This window comes from Nuphar pumila, chromosome 5 (genome assembly GCF_984573655.1).
Source record: "Nuphar pumila chromosome 5, dmNupPumi1.hap1.1, whole genome shotgun sequence".
NCBI lineage: Eukaryota > Viridiplantae > Streptophyta > Magnoliopsida > Nymphaeales > Nymphaeaceae > Nuphar > Nuphar pumila.
Genome location: NC_143253.1, coordinates 2,773,339 through 2,793,995, shown reverse-complemented (window position 1 = coordinate 2,793,995; position 20,657 = coordinate 2,773,339). Strand labels below are relative to the sequence as shown.

The 20,657-nt window shown below is 37.4% G+C and overlaps 1 protein-coding gene across 1 annotated transcript; it reads right to left on the bottom strand.

Moving 5' to 3' along the window:
* Positions 1 to 526: 526 nt before the first annotated feature.
* Positions 527 to 8,392, bottom strand: LOC149836475 (transcription factor TGA2.3-like). The gene is made up of 12 exons (XM_090007001.1): positions 8,092 to 8,392; positions 7,764 to 7,936; positions 6,910 to 7,010; positions 6,462 to 6,535; positions 6,151 to 6,348; positions 5,923 to 6,000; positions 5,792 to 5,851; positions 3,263 to 3,340; positions 2,844 to 2,895; positions 1,911 to 2,182; positions 1,350 to 1,598; positions 527 to 934 (listed from the first exon to the last, which is right to left on the bottom strand). Exons 2-12 carry the CDS (start codon positions 7,802 to 7,804, stop codon positions 788 to 790), a joined length of 1,350 nt encoding a protein of 449 aa, XP_089863127.1. The 5' UTR covers positions 7,805 to 7,936; positions 8,092 to 8,392; the 3' UTR covers positions 527 to 787.
* Between the last annotated feature and the right edge of the window lie 12,265 nt (positions 8,393 to 20,657).

The following is a 20,657-nucleotide window of genomic DNA, read 5'->3' as shown; positions in this document are numbered from 1 at the left end:
GAAATTCTTATATGCACACGATATCTTGGTCAGACATCTGCATCAAGACTTGGAACACACATTTTCACATTTAGAGTTCAGGCACTTTACCATAGCACCAATGAATGGGACCCCTAATTGGTCCATATATCTTGGAGTGCATTTCTCGTTTAGTTGGCATGTACCATAGCACTGTTTGTAATTTTGTGCGCTTACCTACTTTCATATATTTTATGCTGTATGCGTGGATGGCTCAATCGAGCCTCTCGCTATAAGCTCAACTCATTTACGATCGGCTTGGACTTGCTTGTCTAAGCAAACCAGTCAAATTTGGGCACAAGACCAAGCTTGTTTAGTTAAATGAGTCAGTGTGAGCCCTTGTCAAGGCTCAGGCAGTGTGGGGTTATTTCCAGAGCAGGGGGTCCCTTGTTCTCCCCCCTTGTCACGACTGGCATGGAGACCAACTGGGCTCCAAGAGTTCGATTTCTCGCGCCACTTGAGTTCAGCTCATGACTAGCCATATATGTGTGCTGAGAGAGAGAGAGAGTTCATAAGCAATGTACTAATTTTTGCTACAATGCACCTGTCAGATTTCCCACAAGCCATGATACAGATGAATTCAGCCATACCAATTCCAGTACAAGCGGCTCTCAGCGAATGTGTGCAATTCTTGGCTGGACATGGTTAAGAAAACTGTGTGGTGTGTGATGCTTGCAACGAGTTGAAGTCACCACGTTCTCTACCATCATTTTGAGCCGAGTTTGGCAGGATTCTCATTGTTCTCTTGGCAGACTATGGCAGGATTCTGTTACTCCTTAGGCCGTGCTAGCCACAACGAACTGAGAGCACGTAGCCGTGAAAAATAATCACTGATGGCGAGCAAGGCTCGTGCAGCCTGACGGGTTGTTAGTATCCTGTGCATCTGCTGCAATGTTTGCTGCCGCAGATGGTCAGCCTGGCAATGGAAGAGTGAAATGGTACTTAAGTCACTACCACATAGACACTAAGGTTGTCTCATACTCAGGATGCACACTGCTGCTGGAACAAAGCAGCCCCCACGGCAGTGCCTCCTGCGTTTGATATGAGTGCCATGCAGTGTTCCGGATGGGACACTGTGTAATGAATGAGTGATGTGCTATAATGTGCCAGTGCAGGATGCACCAGGGTGCAACTGGTGAGTACCAGACAAATGCTGCATGTTCTGTCTGCATGGCGGTTTGTCGGGTGTATCAAACATGACCCAAGTTCTATATCCAATTCCAGCCCATGTCAGTTGGAATGAATAGATGTCTAGACTCAAACTGTCATCAGGTCAGCAGTTGCCTCACTCAGTCGGGAACACAGAACAAGCATAAGACCAATACATGTACCTGCCGGAGGAAATTCTCAAGCGTCCCCAGTTTGCCCATGGCTGTAGCCATTTGGCCCATGTAGTTAGCCACATTGCCTGATGAACCGGGTGGGCCAAGCGAACCTGAAGCAAGGGTTTCAGCTAGCGATTGTTGCAGAGCTTCCATCCCTTGAGACAAGGCATCTTCTGCTTGTTGAGATGACTGTTGTAGGTTGCATATACCCATCAACTGCTGCTCTGTTAGAGGCTCTAGGTGTGTCAAGAGAAGCTGAATGATACCACAGAAACATAATTATCAGGAATCACTTAAAAAACTAGGGACCTTGAAAATTCTTGGGGATTTTTTTTATGGAAGAGAAGATTTTATCATAACATTTGAAGTACGACTGACAAGAACTCACAGTAATGCAGAATGTGGAAAGTAACATATGCTAGTTACATAGTTTCAGTTCTGCTGAATCCAAAAATTCTTGGGCTGTTGGCTTCTGCAAATATAGCATTTTGGCTATCTTCTGAAGCCACTGTTCTCATGTAGAACATAGACATCTTGTACAGGAATAGAAAGTCTTTGGTTGCTCACCTTGAGAAGTTCAGATGAACGGAACCCGCCAAGCCACAGAAAGCATCTCTCTGCTGGAGTAGACCACATGCCTGACAGCATATGAAAGACATCAGCCTTAGCAGCAATACCCTTAAGCCGGAAAAGCTCATCATAATGAGCCATGATGCCATCAACGATGATCCGAAGCTCGTTATCACCCGCATGTGAGTTCACAGCACCCCTTAGCTCATTGATCTGACGATTATGCTCTTCCAACCATCGGGCATATTCAATGTCAAAAGCCAATGCACCTGTAGCGCATATGGTTCATGAGATAGAAGAACCACCAAATACACACACACACACACACACACACACTATATATATATATATATATATATATATATATATATATATATATATATATATATATATATATATATATATATATATATATATATATATATATATATATATATATATATATATATATATATATATATATATATATATATATTGAGAGACCAATACTATGTCAGTACCATGTATGCATATATACAAAGGGGTGTCAAAGAGGGAAAGCAGATTTTGGGGAGAAAAAAAAAAACACCACCTCTATCAAATGGAAGCAAACTTTTGTTGTTGCTGGGAAGTTTGCTGCCGGTCTTTCAAAGTTTCAAACACTACATGGCAGTAAGGTAATCATGCCACACACGCAAGCATTACATAATGACCAGTTCATGTATGAATATTCACATCTAGCAATGTTAAGTGGAGACACCAACGCAGTTATCTCAATTTTTTTGAACAGAAATTCAACAGCTCCAGACAAACTAACTCTTCAACAGTCATGAAAATATCTCATTTTAAGGGATATCAATTCTGTAAGGGGAGAAAATGCATGACAACAACATCCATTTACTATTCTTGGATGTCGTGTTGGAATGCCAGGGAATCAGAATGCAGCAGTACCATTTCCACTGGTTGAATGGCTTTGGTCTCCTGAGCTTGAAATGAATATTCCCTACAAAATGAGATCAAAATGTTTCAGATGCTACACATTCATATAATTAGGAAGACGAATGTGAAAACCTGCCTAAGCCAAAAATCATCAAAACTATCTGTTCAGATAAACTCAGAAAGGTCACAAGTTGGATTAATTTATTAATGGAATATGACTCAGAAATCCAAGAAGTCAGAAGACAATTAGAAGATGAAGGCTATATAAAACACTTTAGGCTTCTCCAAAGACATCTTTTTCTGGTCAGAAGACTCAGAACTAACACATGCCATAGTGCTTAGTTGAATTTTATTTTCTAATAATGGTTTGACTCAAGATACATGAGCTAGAGAATTAGAATATGAAAAAGAGCCCATCAAACAACCTTTACCTGTTGGCGAGCACGTTGGAGCTCCTGCTCAAGCTGTGTCAGCTTCAGCCTGCTACTCTCCAGTTGTTGAACATAAGCCTTTAAAAGGGAAAAAGATCAGTATCCAACTACATATGCTCCTATAAATAATGAAGTAAGAACAACCAATCAAATGGATGACAACTAAGATGAAGATAAAATCGAAATTAGCTAACAGAAGAGGTGCACTCCAGATGCAACACTATCTAAACCAGCAAAGCAAATGGAACATGTCCGAGTTTACTTTGCACTTTCATAATTAGTTGAGTGCATGGTTGTTCATCTAGATCTAGAAACTAGAAAAGAGCGAACGGTGAATGAATAAGACAAAAGATCATGCTAAACCGGTAAAGTAACACAAGCAGTACAAAAATGCCTAGCAACAAAGAATGAAAAGGAAGAAAAAACAAACAGGCGACAAATGCCACAAAGTGCTCTTTCATTTGTTTGCAGAACAAATTCCGAATATTAAAAAACAATGCACAGAATAAAGTCAACAGACAAATACTACATTATAAAGGACTCGTAAGTATTCACATATGACATACCAGCAGTTATTCTGTGAACTAATTATACCAACAGCACAAGGAATTATGCTTTCAGGGAAGATTGCTAAATTCACAAAGTTCCAACCACCAATCCTGTCCATGATTGAAGCAACATTTGATAACATAAAGGCCTATTCTAGTTTGAAACATCACTTTTTACCACAAAAAATACTCAGTGAAAGGTAATGAAGAAATGACCCAGATTCCAAACATCGGATAAGCAGCGATGATTATGTATTGTACTTTCTGCAAGTAGCGGTGCAAACATATGATGTTCCATTCCTTTTGCCATCTACCTGTCTTATAGGACCCCCAGCAATGACAAATCTGCACAAATCACCAACCTAGTGTATCACAGAAGCAGCATTGATATAATGCAGCCACAACTTCCAACTCAGAGAGACCTAGCCAAGTTTCCTGATGGGCCATGCTGTTTACATTTTTTGGTATATACATCATCAAGCCAACGTGCCACACATCATGGGATTCAGACAGTCACCTGGTCAAAGTATGCATAACTATGGTGATGTACATACATATTTAGAACGAGTCATCTGATCAACATATACAGTTGCCAACACCCTGGACCGAGTCCTGGTTTTCAAATTGTCAATCATCCCTTAGGAATGGACAAACCAAATTTCATAACAAAGAGAGACACCCAGGCTGGGACTATAAACTAACAGCATAAGTGGTGGCACTATTAAAACTAAACTAAGTCATGAAAAAAGTACTCCAATCAGGTTTACAAATAAGAGGCCTCAGTGGCTCCACAATCTGACCAGCATGGACAACTAAAGTACAACCTTAAGGTTTCCCATTCACAAACTTAAAAATTGCAAGGAGTATGGAAATTTCAAGATAGTCATCTATGGATGGCTATATCAACCAATGCACTGGATGCTTTTTCTTTTTCAAATTAATTAATGTAAGTATGAGATTTATATCAACTGCATTTTAATATCACAAGACCTCTTTTTTTTTCATTTCTTGGTCAAGAACAGCTCAACCTGCAAATGAAACCTGGCATAGCAGGATGAGAAAGGAGAAGAACGCTGTCCTCCTCCTAGAAACCAAGTCTTAAGTCGTAAGGCGACTTTGACTGAACAAGGAAATAGCAAAACTCCAAAAAGGATTCTAAACTTTAGTGAATATAATGGAAAATTAGATTGATTACATTTTAAATACTCCAAACTTCTAAACAATAAAACTATCCAATTATGAAAATTCTGACTACCCACATTTGAATGAAAAAATTATTAGTCCAATGAAAATAAGAAACATCCTAATTGAGCTAAACTTCTAGAATTTGAGCTCTTCCCCCTGAGCAAGACATTAAAAAACAACACTAATACTAAAAAAAATTCTGTTGATATTTTTTGTGATTATAACCATCATAAATGATCATTCTGATCTGATGGTTTGGGATATCATAATATCTAGAATAAGATTTTAGTGGATACTGATTTTTGATCTAATACCAGAATCAAATGTTATGCCTCTTTGGAGTTAACCTCCTAGTCTGATCATTTCTGACCTTAACGTGATGCTCCATGATGGCTAGGGCTACCTTTCTATTATGACATAGAATAACTAAGTTAAATGAACTGATATTGAGGCCAGTAACAAGTAGAATCAAGATAACTTTGATATCATCTTAACAAACATGTGCACCTCCAATCAACCTCTATACTAGCTTGATCTTCTTCTCACCAATGGATAGCCAAGTTAACTTCAGAGCAAAACATGATCAAGAGTACGATTAAAATGTCAAAACATAGCCGTGACCGTCCAGTTTAGAAGACATTGACAGCTTGATGAATGAAGATTAATGCCAGCAAAAACAAAGAAAAGCATCAACCAGGATACTGCTAGCATGAACAATGAAGATCGACATGTCAGCAGCTCCCAGGAAACACAGTCATTTGATCTAACAGACAGGAATGAACAATCAAAGCCTCACCTTTTTCCGCAACCGGCTTTTTCTTGCAGCTTCACGATTTTGAGCAAGTCTACGAAGTGTCTGCAAAGAATATTGAATTACAGCAATGTAAAAGGTGAAGAATACCAAAGTAGACAACATCATGGAGTTACCTTTTGATCCCCTGTTTTCTCCTTTGATCTATCACTGGAATCAGAAGGCACAATAGAAGCAGACTGGCCAGCTTCAAACTGTTTTACGAAAACAAAATCCATGAATGACAACATTGATTCCATTGGGAATATGAGAAAAGAAAAAAAACAAGAAACTATATAAGGAAAGCCCAACACCCCCACCCTTATCCTCACACACACAAAATAAACTGGATATAGTAACATCACCCTTTGATTCTTCTCATCTGGGTCACCATCGGTTGAAGTATCAGTTCGAGGACTAGCATCAGCCATTGTGGATTCTCCCCAATTGTCTAATTGCCCACTGGATACAGAACCAAGACTAGCTTGTCGTCCTTTTTCTGCAAACAAATGTTGAGATCCAACAGCAGCTGTCGAAGGAGGAATGTTGATTGAAGCAGATGTCTGATGTCATTAAATACAAAATTAACAAAGGCAGTGTAAGCTTTTCAAAAAGCAGGTAATCTAGTTTGCAAAAATTAAGAGCATATCTACTTTAAGGGAGTGATTCTGCAGACCTTGTTCGAACTTCCAAATGGGTAAGAATCAGAAGAAATACTATGGCTGCTTGACTTTGGATTAAAAATAGTGTCTGCAGCAGTGAAATGAAGAAAGGAAAACAAATAAATATAATAAGCAAACTGCTCTGTGTTTCTTTGGGTCATTCATTCTACAACCAATGCATGTCAAAAATAAGCATGGACTTCTGATAGCATGACTTGTCCATATATATACACAAAGAACATAACCCGCTTCCCAATTTTTGTCTCGCCCTGTACTTATTTTAAACCTTTTATGTACATTAGATATCATTCCAGCATAAGTGTGGTTTGCAAAAACTACAAAGAACAATATAAACATAACACAGTTTGTGTCCCATCACATTATTTGTTTTCTTTTTCTTCTTTACAGGATCCATCAAAGATGTGGCAAACTTAAAATCAGAAATGAGATTCAAATGCATACCTCTAGTTAGGTTAGCTACATCCTCATGACGAGATCCATTTGGTTGGTTGACAGTCACAACATCAGGAACTCGAGAGTGGCAATGGTTTCCCTCTGCACCACTGAGGCATGCAAATAGACTAAGTTAGCAAAGAATATGATATATGATCAAATTAATCAAGCATCTGAACTATAAACCAACATCAAGCTACTGAACTCAAATGTTTAACTGCTATAGCACTTGAAGTGATTTGAAAAGAGGGTAAAGTTCTCCTTGTGAAGTTAAATTTGATACACTTGAAGAAGTTCAATCCGCATGAACTTGCTCAAATATTGTGGAAAATAATAAAATGGCACACGTAGGAGGTGGCAGGTCTAAGAAGGGCTTTGTTAGAAAATGCACGAAGTAAAAACTGTCATTCATGTCCGTAGGAAGATCATACCATAACAGCCTTTAGTGGCGTAGCCCCATATCATTTGTAGAAATATATTCATACCAATTAAATGCATGCTTTATGACCAAGTGGAAGAGAATGCAATTAACAATTACCATCATGAAATCACCAATAAGACCAAGAATAGCACAGCAGTCAGATACTTAAAGACACAAACAGAAAAATCAAGAGAAAACCTTAATTTTCTACATTTTTTCTCGAAGTTTTTTCTGTTTTTTTAAATCATATCGATAAAGTCTGAAATAAATTCGAGCATTAACCACAATGTTACTAAAATCTTGGAGACCATCATGGAGAAGCAGCAGAATAATATACCAAAATCCAAAACTAGCAACAAAAGGGCAATCAAGATCATAGCTTTTTTCCCAAAAAATAAAACTAAAAATAAAAAATTAAAAGTTTGGTATGAGGGATAATTACAATGAATACACCGCGCCCAAAGAAGGAACGAATCTCTGCATTCCGAATGTCTCCTTTTTACCATCTTCAGCACTTACCTTTCCTCAACCACTACCCTTCCATCATCATCACCACCTCATAATAACATAACACCCACAGAAGAACTCAACCCCAAAGAACTCCAGAAACAAAATCTACCAACAGAAAAGAGATAAGAAATAATTCAAACCCGAAAAATAACAAGAACAAAATCACTTCAAAATCCAACTTTTAGGGCACTAAAGCCTCCAAAGAGAAGCCAAAAACCCAAAAAGATCACACCTTCACAAACACTAAAAAAATACCATACCCTCAAAGATCAACCCGATCCCATCATCACCATCACCACAGTCAGTAATGCTAAGCCCAATCAACCATACCATAACTGAAAACAAGGAACCCACTGGCGAAAAACTCTCTCTCGCTCTCATCCACACACAAAAAGATACACGGTTCCGTACAGAACACCGTTATGCTTGCAGGAACAACAACCAACCATCCTAAACTTGCCTAGAAAACCAAACCCCAACGTCCAGAGGCTTTCAGAAACCCTAACAGCAGCCCCTAAAATCCCACCTTTCCCCCACCATACTGTGAGCAACGCCTGATACGAGGGAGACCTTTTGACTATTCTTGTTTTTTTTTTTTTATTCTTTCTTTTTGTTTTCTTTAACCCGGCTTGTTTGATCATTTTCAGACAGTCTCATGAACGGAAATTTATTTACATATCCAGTAAAATGTGAAAAATATTTTATGTAAGACAGACGACGTACTGATCCTTCCAATCCATTTGTCTTTTTCCTTTTCTTTTCTTGTTTTTTCATCTCTCCTTTTCAGACATACATATTTTTTCAACAAGTATGTCCAATTACAATGATACTCTCCAACATTATCTAGCTTATTGCAGCAATAAGTTAAGTTGTCATTGATTTTCTTCCAAACAGATCCTATTTATTAAATTCGATCCTAAATGCAAACTCGGTATGAATTAGTTGATTTTATATTGTAGTTGAGTAGAATGTTCAGTTTATATTCAGCAGTGAACTGATAAAAAAAATCATAATATTTTAAGATATCACCAATATTTGTGAGATTGGTAGCATCAATTTATGCCTGAATATGGATCAACCCACTTATCCAACTACAAGAGGGTCCCACAAAGAACAGCTAATTCTAACCAGATCTGCACTTAAGATCCTAAACTTTTATATTTTTCACATTTCTATGTATACAAATATTTCCTGAGGCGTTCCCAAGAAAAAACAGATTTTTCAATATATCACAAGCTTAGTGGTATCTTTAGTTTTCAATATATAGCCAAATGTTACATTGTTTAGTGGTACCATTAGTTATAATCTATCATTGGAGGCCTCTCATCTTTCTTTGAACGTTGAAAAAAGTTTCAAAGTATACTATATTTATGGTAGGAAAGTACATATTTTTTTATAAAGTTTTGGTGATTGATTGCTTCTCACCAAAATCCTTTGAAAAGTGTTTAGTTTTATATCTAAAAGGGAGAAAATTTGATGGTGGTTTAAATAGAGTATTTTTTTCTTATATTTTGGAAACTCGTGTCGTAAGGTAACTTGCGGACATTGTCGCTCAACACGTAGGAACGAACACTGGTTGGGTACAGGTTCCCGTATCTGTAAAGGTGCTTTGATGGTGCACTTTGCACGCTTGCAAGGACATAAGGTGCATCTTGGATGCTAGATTTGTTTTGAATGTTTTAAGCCCACCTTGACTTTTGATTGAGTGACTTTTTATTTCTTGTTTTGTTTGGCTCATTTGAGCTTTTAAAGTGCATTTAAATGGTGTTTACAGGGCTTTGTGTCTGTTGAGAGATTTCATTGGTCAAAGGTAAGTGACCGTTCAGGATAATTTTTGTTTAATTTTTTAAATGTTAGATTTATAGCCTTTTAATTTCATTTATCACCCAAAAAAGTGTTGGCCTTCCTAAAAGTCTATAAAAACTTTTTATTTTTGCCTTCCTTCTTAATCATACTTTTGATCTTGTTTGGCTTGCAAATTCGCATGTGAGAGCGATCACCTGGTCTTGCAAAGTATTGATGATCTTGAGGTCCAAGCCTAGTTGTATTGTGGGATTTAGAGTATGAACAAACCCAATTCACATCTTCGAAAATCCTTAAGTGGAGTGATTGAAGTTCTAAACATAGTGATCTTAAGAACATGTCACTATGCTTGGGATCTTGATTTTCTAAATCCTATTTTTTGTCATCATTTGTTCTAAGAATTTTAGAACCTCAATATGGCCTCTGGTTTTTACATTCAACTACATCAACTTGCGGAGCCAGGGCTTTGAGAAACTTTATCATTTTGATGGGTCAAACTTTAAACAATAACAATTGAAGGTTTCTTTCTTGTTGTCCAAGTTGCACATCTACTATATCCTTAAGAAGCCTTATCTCACTATTACTGCTGGAGATATCAAGATAGAAGAACAGAAGAAAGATGAGAAGTAGCACACAAACAACTATCGATCTAAAGGCCACGTGTTGAACACTTTAGTTGATTCACTCTTTAATTTTCAATGTGCAGGAACGAACATGCACATGTGCATGTGTACGTAAGGGCACTTTGATGGCTCACTTTGCATGCTCTTAGCGGTGCAAGGTGCATCTGAGGTGCTTAGGTTTATTTTTTTCATTTTGAGCCCACCTTGACTTTTTATCGAGCTAAGTCTCTTGCTTTGTTTGGCCTCTTTGAGCTTTTAAAGTGCATTTAAATGGTTTTTATGGGGCTCTGTAACTGTTTGACGGTTTTGAAGGTTGTTGGGTTGGGTACCGGGTCCGCCCATGATGGGCGAGATTCGGACCCGTCCCACCATTTGAGAAGAGGGCGGTTTGGAAACCGCCCACCTTCCCATTTTTTGAGGACTCCCTCTGATATGCGTAAAGATAAGAGAGGCAAAAAGAGGCGAGTCCAGGACATGCACAAAAAAAAAGGGGGAAATACACAAAACAGAAAATAGAAAGAATTGGACTGTGTAGGAGTTCTTTTCTTTGAAGAAAGAAAGACTCCATCATCAAACAGGAGCAGTGTGCTCAGTGTATGCACAGTGTGAAAGAAGAAAAAGAGGGTGACGTTTAAGAATCAGAGGGCATTTGGACTTGTGGAATTATCTGAAATTCCACTAGAGGGGGGTGAATAGTGAAATACGATAAAGATCGATAAAATAAAATAATCAGGCAATAAGGCACAACACATAAAACACAGAATTTATACTGGTTCGGTCAATACCCAGACCTACATCCAGTCCCCAAGCAAACCACTTGAGCTTTCCACTATAACATCCGAGTCACCGGATAAATAGTACAACACCCTCTTCCTCAGAGGTCTTCTTCTCTCAACAGAGAATGAGGTCTTCTTCTCTCAACAGAGAAGGACAACACCCTCTTTCACAAAGGTCTTCTTCTCTCAACAGAGAAGGACAACACCCTCTTTCTGAGAGGTCTACTTCTTTCAACAAAGAAGGAATACAGTGAATAACAGAAAGTTACAATACTTCCTATAGAACATTCAGAATGATATGAATGCACGAATGAAGGATTCTCAGAATGTTCTGTTTGTCACTCAGAGGATACTCTTTGTCAAAGAGCTGGACTTGACTTTTTCTCTTTTCTTTCTTTTCTTTCTTTTCTTTTTCTCTTTCTTTTTCAAGGCTCTCTTTTCAAAGAATGAATAGAATTTTTCTCGTTGTAAGCTCACACGTCTATTTCATTCCATGTTGAATAGTTTATTTGAGTGTGTTTATATAGCTTTTAAAAAAGTAGTTGTTACATTTTGAAATCGTAGCCTTTTTGAAATGTGAAATGTTATGTCATTTCAAAAACATCTTTTAGAGAAATTTGAGAATGCCTTTTTCCATAAAAGTAAAATATAGGGTACACTAGTCGTTGTAATATTTTAGGTAATACATATTTTATATAAAAAGTCTATTTCTTACAATAGTACATTGAACGTTGGGTTGTAGTTTTGTCTTTATTCTAATTAATGATTTGAGGTACATAAGTACTTCTTTACTTTAAATGAGTGTAAGTACAATGAGTGCTTTGAGATATTTATTTGTACATAGTCATGTCAAGTGTTTTCTTTATGTTGTGTTTTTCAAAGTCTTCAGAGAGAATGAGGACTACAAGAAAGTCGACATTCTTGAGAAGGATATTTAACAAGGATTTCTTACAGGAGGTATTTAATGCTTGTACAAAGAGAATGATGACTTCAAGTAAGTCGACATTCTATGGGTTTGTAAAGAGGTAACTAAAGTCTTTATCAAAACATATTAGTTTTCTTTGTGTAGCCAATTTTCATGTTTTGTCTTTTACCCATATTTTAAAATTATTTCTTTAAAGATAACTAGAGTCTTTTCAAAAACATATTATATTTGTTTTTCTTTATGTAGCCGATTTCATGTTTTGTCTTTTATCCATATTTAAAAACATTTCTTTAAAGAAGGTAACTAGAGTCTTTTCAAAACATATTATATTTGTTTTCTTTATGTAGCCGATTTCATGTTTTGTCTTTTTCCTACATTTCTTTTCATGCTGTCTTGTATATGATGTAAGGTACAATTATTACATTTTGAAATCATGTCAAAATACCTTTTTCATAAATGGTTGTAAGGAGGTACAATTATTAGTTTTCAAAAAGGAGCTTTTTGAAACTATCGTATACTTTTATAATATAGTTTTTATGAAAAAGTATGTAATATGCAATATGCATGTTCCTGAAGGTTCTGTTACATATGACTCTAAAGAAGAAAAAAATCTTCATCTTGAGGTAGCCGATCTCTTCAGTTGATCTTTAGGAATGCATGGCTTATCAAGCTTTTTCTTCAAGGAGTATGATTGCACTAGTTGTACTTGAACAGGAAGTCTCCATCCTTTTTTGGTGCGATATCCTTGCATCAAATACTCGTTAGATTTATGGCAAAACATATTCAGTCATAATATAACATTTTTCAAGAGGACATATTATCATATTATATAAAATCAAATACGACAGTGTATCATATTATGTGACATCAAAACAGAGTTTCTCAACATCATCATTCTCTCCAAGTGAGAGCACGAACCCGTTGAGCAAAGCAAGCATCAAAGATCCTTATTTTCGCTTCCGCAATAACGATAACAAGGTATGTATCGTTATCCTACATTGGTATCAGAGCTAAGTTTTTTTTTATGTTTTTTTTGCTTGCGATTATATCTCATTATTGATTCATGGCTGGAACAAAAGAGGTTCATGGTGGACGCATGCTATGGGGGCTTGTCTACATCCCTAGTGCCGAGGGCAACCCAATGGGCCAAGCCTACTTGGCTTGCCATGGGACGGGTTAGGGCTAACATTTTTAGGCCAGGGCGTGGGCTGGGCATGAGCCAGCCTGGCATGATGGGTCTGACCTGCAGCTAGAAGGGCTGCCAAAACTTAGGCCCGGTTTTGGACCAAATGTTGCGGCACAGGCCGCAGGCCTGCCCAGGACCTGCGACGGCAATGGCCACAAATTTTTTTGCTCCCAGCCTGCGGCATAAGCCGCAGACTCAGTCCGGTTTGACCCGATTATGCGGCTCGAGCCGCAGGCTTGTTTGCTCCCGGCCTTGCGGCATAGGCCGCAGGCCCTGGCCTGACCGGCCTTGCGGCACAGGCCGCAGGCCGAGTTCTTGGAACTGCGACGTGAGCTGGAAAAAAAAATTTGAACCCTGGAAGGGCCAGGGTCCATGTGGGTTGAGGCATTTTAGCTAATGGTTGGAGCCACGGATGAGTCGGGCATTCACGAATCTGTTTTATTATATATTTTATTCATGAATGTGTATGAATATGATATAATCATCTTAGGGAAAGTGAGAAATGATTGTGAACATAGTGATCTTTCGATTCCACGCCCTGTGAAAAATTATATGTTATCTAATCGTGTGATTATGACTGCATATAGATGTGCTAATGATTAGATCATAACGTGCTTGAATAACATTTTTGCGCATTGCTTTACTCTTATTTTTATAAGGACATGGATGTACCAAGTAAATCAATAATGGACTTGACACAAATTGAAAAATTGAATGGTGATAACTATGATATATGGCATAGAAAGATTCAGTTTATACTGAAAGAGGCTGAGGCCTTGGAGGCTCTCAACCATACTATGGATCGACCTGAAATTGATAATGGGGCACAATCTCGTAGGGACATAGAGACCTATGAGAAATGGAAGCTCATGAATACTGTTGCGCATGTCACCATGCTATGTTCTATGTAGGATGACATTATGTGCCAATTTGAGCATTATAAGACTTCTCAACAGATATGGATGACCCTTAAAGATAAGTTTGGGGAAACATCAATCATAAAGCTACGAAGGCTGACTATCAGGTTCGATTCATACAGAAAGTCCCCTCAGCACACTATGAGCCAACATCTCAGGAAGATGGCAAACATGATTAGAGAGCTTAATAGTACAGGGCATACCCTTATAGATGAACAACAGGTCCAGGTTGTGATTCGATCTCTGCCACATAGTTGGGAGCATATGAAAATTAATATGACTCATAACGAAAGTATTAAGACTTTTGATGATATCGCCCATCATATAGAGCTGAAAAATGATCGCCTTGAGGTGAATCAATCATCTAGCATGAGGGCATATATGGTAGAAAGCTTTAAAAGGCCAATTTATTTTAAGAAGAAATTTTATGGACTAAGGAGGTTCAAGAAGGGTCACAAGACAAAGAGAAAGAAAAGAAGCCTTATCAGCACTCTGGGAAGCGTGGAAGCAAGAAAAATAAGGCAAATATGAACTGCTTTAAGTGTGGCAATTTGGGTCATTATGCTCGTGAATGTCATGAGCAGGAGAAGGTACATTTTCTTATGACTCCTGTTTTATGTGCAAATATTTGTAGTTGTGCACTAATTATTGAATCTAATCCTATGTGGATTGTAGACTCATGAGCCACTGATCATGTGACTAAAGACCACACAAACTTCGTCGAATATAGGAAGATGTCATCTGGTTCGAAGTGGTTGTTCTTGGAGAACAATACTAGAGCAGAAGTCAAAGGGATCGGGACTTGCAAATTGGATTTGCGAGGAGGACGATCTTTATTATTATATGATGTTCTGCATGTTCCAGAGATTCAACGAAATTTGATTTCAGTTTCTGTTTTGTCTATGTTAAACTATAAACTTGTGTTTGGGGATGTCAATGTTGACATCATTTGTGGATAAACTTTAGTTGCTTATGGTTTCTTGATGAATGGTTTCTATGTGTTGGACACAGAACTTATAAGTTTAAATGTTAATGATGAATGTTTTTCACTTGTTTCAACTGCTAATAATATGGATGCAGATGTATCTGTATGACATGCTCGACTTGGACATATAGGGCAAAAGAGAATGGATAGGCTCGCACGAGAGGATCTTTTGGGATCCCTTGCGAAGATTGAAATGCCTATATGTGAGCATTGCCTTGCTGGAAAGACAACTTGATTGCCTTTTGGAAAGGCAATTAGAGCAATCTATCTTCTTCAATTAATTCATTCAGATATATGTGGGCCAATGAATGTGGCAACGAGGCATGAAGCTTCTTATTTCATCACTTTTATTGATGATTATACACGATTTAGCCATGTGTATTTAATTTCACATAAATCTGAAGCATTGAATTGCTTTAGATCCTTTATGAATATGATGGAGAATCAACTTAATCGTAGGATCAAGGCCTTGAGAACAGATCATGGACGTGAATATCTATCCGAACAATTCAAGGAATTATGTGATGATAAAGGGATAGATAGACAATTAACTACTCCTCGAACTCTGCAACAAAATGGTGTTGTAGAAAGGCGGAATAGGACCCTCTTAGAGATGGTCAGGTCCATGATGGCGCGGGCACATTTACCTATTTTTTTGAGAGGTGATTGCTTGTTGACTGTCGCTCATGTATTAAATTGTGTACCATCTAAATCTATTTCTTTAACTGCCTATGAATTGTGGAAAGTCAGAAAGTCAGATTTGACTTATCTCAAACCCTGGGGGTCTGCTGTATATGTCCATAATCTTTCCCATCAATATGAAAAATTGGGTCCTAGGGAAAAGAAGTGTATCTTTATAAGATACTGTGGACATTCAAAAGGATATGTGTTCTTAGAAGAGAATACTGATGGGAGTGTTTCTAAAATAGATTCTTGAGATGCCACATTTATTGAAAGTGACTTTCCTAAAAGAGGAGAGATAGAGCATCACTTTCAGTTCTATGAATTGGATGAAGAAGATCAATCTAAAGAGATTGATCATCATGTTTTAGAGACACAAGAGGATGTGTCTATACCACTATTAGATAGTGGGAGTAACACTCAAGTGAATATTGATTTTGATGAAGATCTGGCAACTCGAAAGAGTTTGAGGAAGAGAATTCCTCGTCGAAGATTCCAAATCGAAGGGGAAGCCTTTGTGGTTTTGCCCCAAGATGATAAGATACTTAAGAGTGTTAGAGATGCTCTATCTTGTTCTAAAAGGGATGAATGGTGCAAGACAATGAAAGAGGAAATGAAATCCATGGCATTCAATGAGGTTTGTGATCTTGTTAATCTTCCAAAAGGAAGAAAACCTATTGGGAGCAAATGGGTTCTCAATATTAAGAGGAATGACGATGGATCTATCGAGCGATATAAAGTCTGTTTGGTTGCTAAAGGATACACTCAGATGGCAGGGATAGACTATGATGAAACATTCTCACCTGTGGTCAAATTAACCTCTATTCGCCTTTTGTTAGACATAGTGTCACATATGGATTTAGAATTACATTAGATGGGCGTTAAGAGTGCATTTCTTAATGGAAAACTGGATGAAGAAATATATATGGAACAACCCGAGGGGTTTGTTACTGCTGGCTTTGAGCGCAAAGTGTGCAAACTCAAATGATTCATTTATGGATTAAAGCAGTCATCCAGACAGTGGTATTTAAGGTTTCATGAGACCATCATTAGCAACGACTTTGCTATAATTGATGATGACCACTGTGTTTATCTTAAGCGTAAAGGTTCAAAATTTGTGATTCTAACTCTATATATGGATGATATTTTATTGGCTAATAATCATTTAGAGTTTCTAAAAACCATTAAAGAATGATTGTCTATTCATTTTGAAATGAAAGACATGGGTGAAACATGCTTTATGTTGGGCATAGAGATTAAAAGAGATCGTTCAAAAAGACTTTTTTCTCTTTCACAAGAGTCATATATAAAGAAGGTCTTAGAACGATTTCATATGCAAGATTGTAAACCCATAGATACTCCTGTTGCAAAAGGGAATGATTTAAGTCTTAAGATGTGTCCAAAGGAATCTAAAGAAGTAGAAGCTATGTCCAAAGTCCCTTACTCCAGTGTAGTAGGCAGCCTTATGTACCTTATGATGTGCACCCGACCTGACATATGTTATGCAATAGGGTTGGTGAGTAGATATCAAGCTAATCCAGAACAAGCCCATTGGAAGGCTGTCAAGAGGATTATGAGATATCTTAAAGGCACATCGGATTTAGTTCTTTTTTACCATAGTGGTAACATGTGTGTGGTAGGCTATACTGACGCAGATTGGGGCGGAGACCCTGATGAGCGTAAGTCTACGTCAGGCTATATGTTCTTGATGAACAATTATGCTATATCTTGGTGTAGCAAGAATCAGACGTGTGTAGCCTTGTCTACAATGGAAGTTGAATTTATTATAGGCTCGTTCGCAGTGTAAGAATGTGTTTGGTTAAGAAGATTCATCAAACATTTGAGACTCTCTTCTGAAGCAAAACTGCCAGTGACTTTATTCTGTGATAATCAAGCTGCAATTGCGTTTGCTAAGCATCCCAAGTTTCACAATAGAACCAAACATATTGATACGAGATGCAATTATATGTGCGATATTGTATCTAAAGGCAAGGTTGCCTTGGCATATGTTAATACCCAAGATATGGTGGTAGATCTCTTTACTAAGTCAATCAATATGGATTCTTATGTTGAATATGTAAAATCTATGGGTATTTGTAAGATTTGATATGCTAATGTTATTCCTATTTCTTTCTATGATCATTGTATAGCATGTTGCACATCTATATGAGTATGCTACCAGGTTTGAGATAAATCTTCTCACACAGATTTATCACCTCAGATGCTGCTTGTGGGCGGGCTGAGATGAGATGTAACAAAATCCATGGTTGCTGAATTAAGAAGCGTGTCAGATTTTGGAGATATCATGTGATAATAACTCAAAAGAGTGGGAGTACAATGAGTTATGATATCCTCCATATATACGTATATGGGATACATCGCCCTAACTGGGTTAAGATGAGGTCTTGTGTATATTTAACTATATGGAGAGACCGACCTTGCTATCTAAATGTCAAGGGTAACCTGGTTGACTAGATTTGAGGACTTGGATAGACATTGCATGGGAATGTGCATCCTGAAGGACTCAAGTTAGTTTCTTGGGGAGGAATTGAATTAGTAAAGATCTGTACGATAAAGAATTAATAGTGTATGCATACACTCACTGGAGTGAGAAAGTCTTGCCATAATGCGTGAGTCATACCACGTATGTCGCACCATAACTTTAAGTCGACCACAAAAGGAAAATGAAGAATGATCCCTACTTCTTCATTGTGTGAGTCATTGATATATATTGGTGTCCTTATTGACTTTTGACCTTATTTTAAGGAGAAAGATGAGTGTTGCTACTTTAGCATGTTGCTTAAGGTCATGTATGATTCGGTCTAAAAGAACATGTCTGAGGAAACAACTTATCTTGATTCAAAGAATAAGAATTGGAAAGGAAGATCATTTGACACTTTCTGATTATGCACATGTTAAAAGCTAGCTTATTTTTTTACATCCTGAGGATGTTTGAGTTTATGATAAAACATGTGACATAATGGAAGGCCTTGTCTAGCATAGCTTAACACTATGATATGTGCAGAGGGATTCAATATGCTAGAATGTGAAAAATGTATTTGATCTAGGACACAGTGAGCTTCTTACCTGGCTTGTGCAGGTATACTTTGTGTCATCTTATTGTTTGCAGGTTTAGGCTATTATGTTACACTAACCGGTACATAATATGCCTCCACTCCCTAAGATCACGGGTCGCACGGTCCATTTGCCAGTATGGATACTCGATCTTATTCACCATATGAACACGTTTAGTGTTCCTTCTTCTGAGATCTCTTCCCATCATGTGCGAGTGGGAGAATGTTGGGTTGGGTACCGGGTCTGCCTATGATGGGCGAGATCCGGACCCGTCCCACCATTTGAGGAGAGGGCGGTTTGGAAACCGCCCACCTTCCTATTTTTTGAGGACTCCCTCTGATATGCGTAAAAATAAGAGAGGCAAAAAGAGGTGTGTCCATGATATGCACAAAAAAAAAAGAAAAAGAAAAAAGGGGGAAATACACATAACAGAAAATAGAAAGAACTGGACTGTGTAAGAGTTCTTTTCTTTGAAGAAAGAAAGACTCCATCATCAAACATGAGTGTGTGCTCAGTGTGAAAGAAGAAAAAGAGGGTGACAAGAATCGGAGGGCATTTGGACTTGTGGAATCATCGTTCTCTCCAAGTGAGAGCACGAACCCGTTGAGCAAAGCAAGCATCAAAGATCCTTATTTCCGCTTCTGCAATAACGATAACAAGGTATGTATCGTTATCCTACAAAGGTCATTGACCGTTGGTCAAAGGTGAGTGACTGTTCAGTGTTACTTTCGTTAAATTTTTTATATGTTAGATTTATGGCCTTTTAATTTTATTTATTATCCAAAAAATGTGTTGGCCCTCTTAAAGTCTATACAAATTTTTTATTTTCGGCCTTTTGTATCTGTCATATTTTTTTTTTATTCTCAAGCTTTTATATCTTTCTATAATTTTTCTCTAATTTGGCTTGCAAGTTTGTGTGAGAGGTCACCTGGTTTAACGAAGTAGCCACACTCTTAAGGTATAAGCTTAATTGTATCTTGAGAACTCAATTGTCTTAGAATTGCAGGAACAACAACCAACCATCCTCAACTTGCCTAGAAAACCAAACCCCAATGTCCCAAAGCTTTCAGAAACCCTAACGGCAGCCCCAAAAATCCCACCTTTTCCAACACCATACTGTGAGCAACACCTGATATGAGAGAGACCTTTTTTACTATTCTTGATTTTTTATTTTTTTATTCGTTCATTTTATTTTTTTATCCCGCCTTGTTTGATCATTTTCAGGCAGTCTCATGAAGGAAAATTTATTTACTCATCTAGTAAAATGTGAAAATGTTTTATGTAAGACTAAGACGACGTACAGACCCTTCCAATCTATTTGTCTTTTTTCTTTTCACTTTTCTTATTTTTCATCTCTCCTTTTCAGGCATACATATTTTTTCAATAAGTAGATCCAATTACAATGATACTCTCCAACATTATATAGCTTATTGCAGCAATAAGTAATCTAAGTTGTCACGGATTTCATTAAAAACAGATGGGATTTATTACATTGGATCTTAAATGCAAACCCAGTATGAATTAGTTGGTTTTATGTTGTAGTTGGGTAGATTGCTCTGTCTACATTCAGTAGTGAACTGATAAAAAAAGCAACAATATTTTAAGACATCACCAATATTTGTGAGATTGGTTGCATCAATTTATGATTGGATATGGATCAATCCACTTATCCAATTATAAGAGGGTCCAACATAAAACCAGCTAATTTTTATCAGATCTGCACTTAAGATCATATACATACATATATATATATATATATATACTCTATGGTACACACATCTATACAATGCCCTAAGTCCGATTCAAATACATACTGAGATTTTAATTTTATAAAAATAATAATTTAGATTCAAAT

What these genes read in the sequence shown, in the direction of transcription:
- LOC149836475 (XM_090007001.1), bottom strand. Translation starts at nt 7,804, where the DNA reads ATGCAGAGATTCGTTCCTTCTTTGGGCGCGGTGTATTCATT. An exon ending in AAAGCCGGTTGCGGAAAAAG is followed by an intron (nt 3,341 to 5,791) that starts GTGAGGCTTTGA and finishes TCCCTTTTAAAG; the next exon opens with GCTTATGTTCAACAACTGGA. An exon ending in TTGAGAATTTCCTCCGGCAG is followed by an intron (nt 935 to 1,349) that starts GTACATGTATTG and finishes TTCCATTGCCAG; the next exon opens with GCTGACCATCTGCGGCAGCA.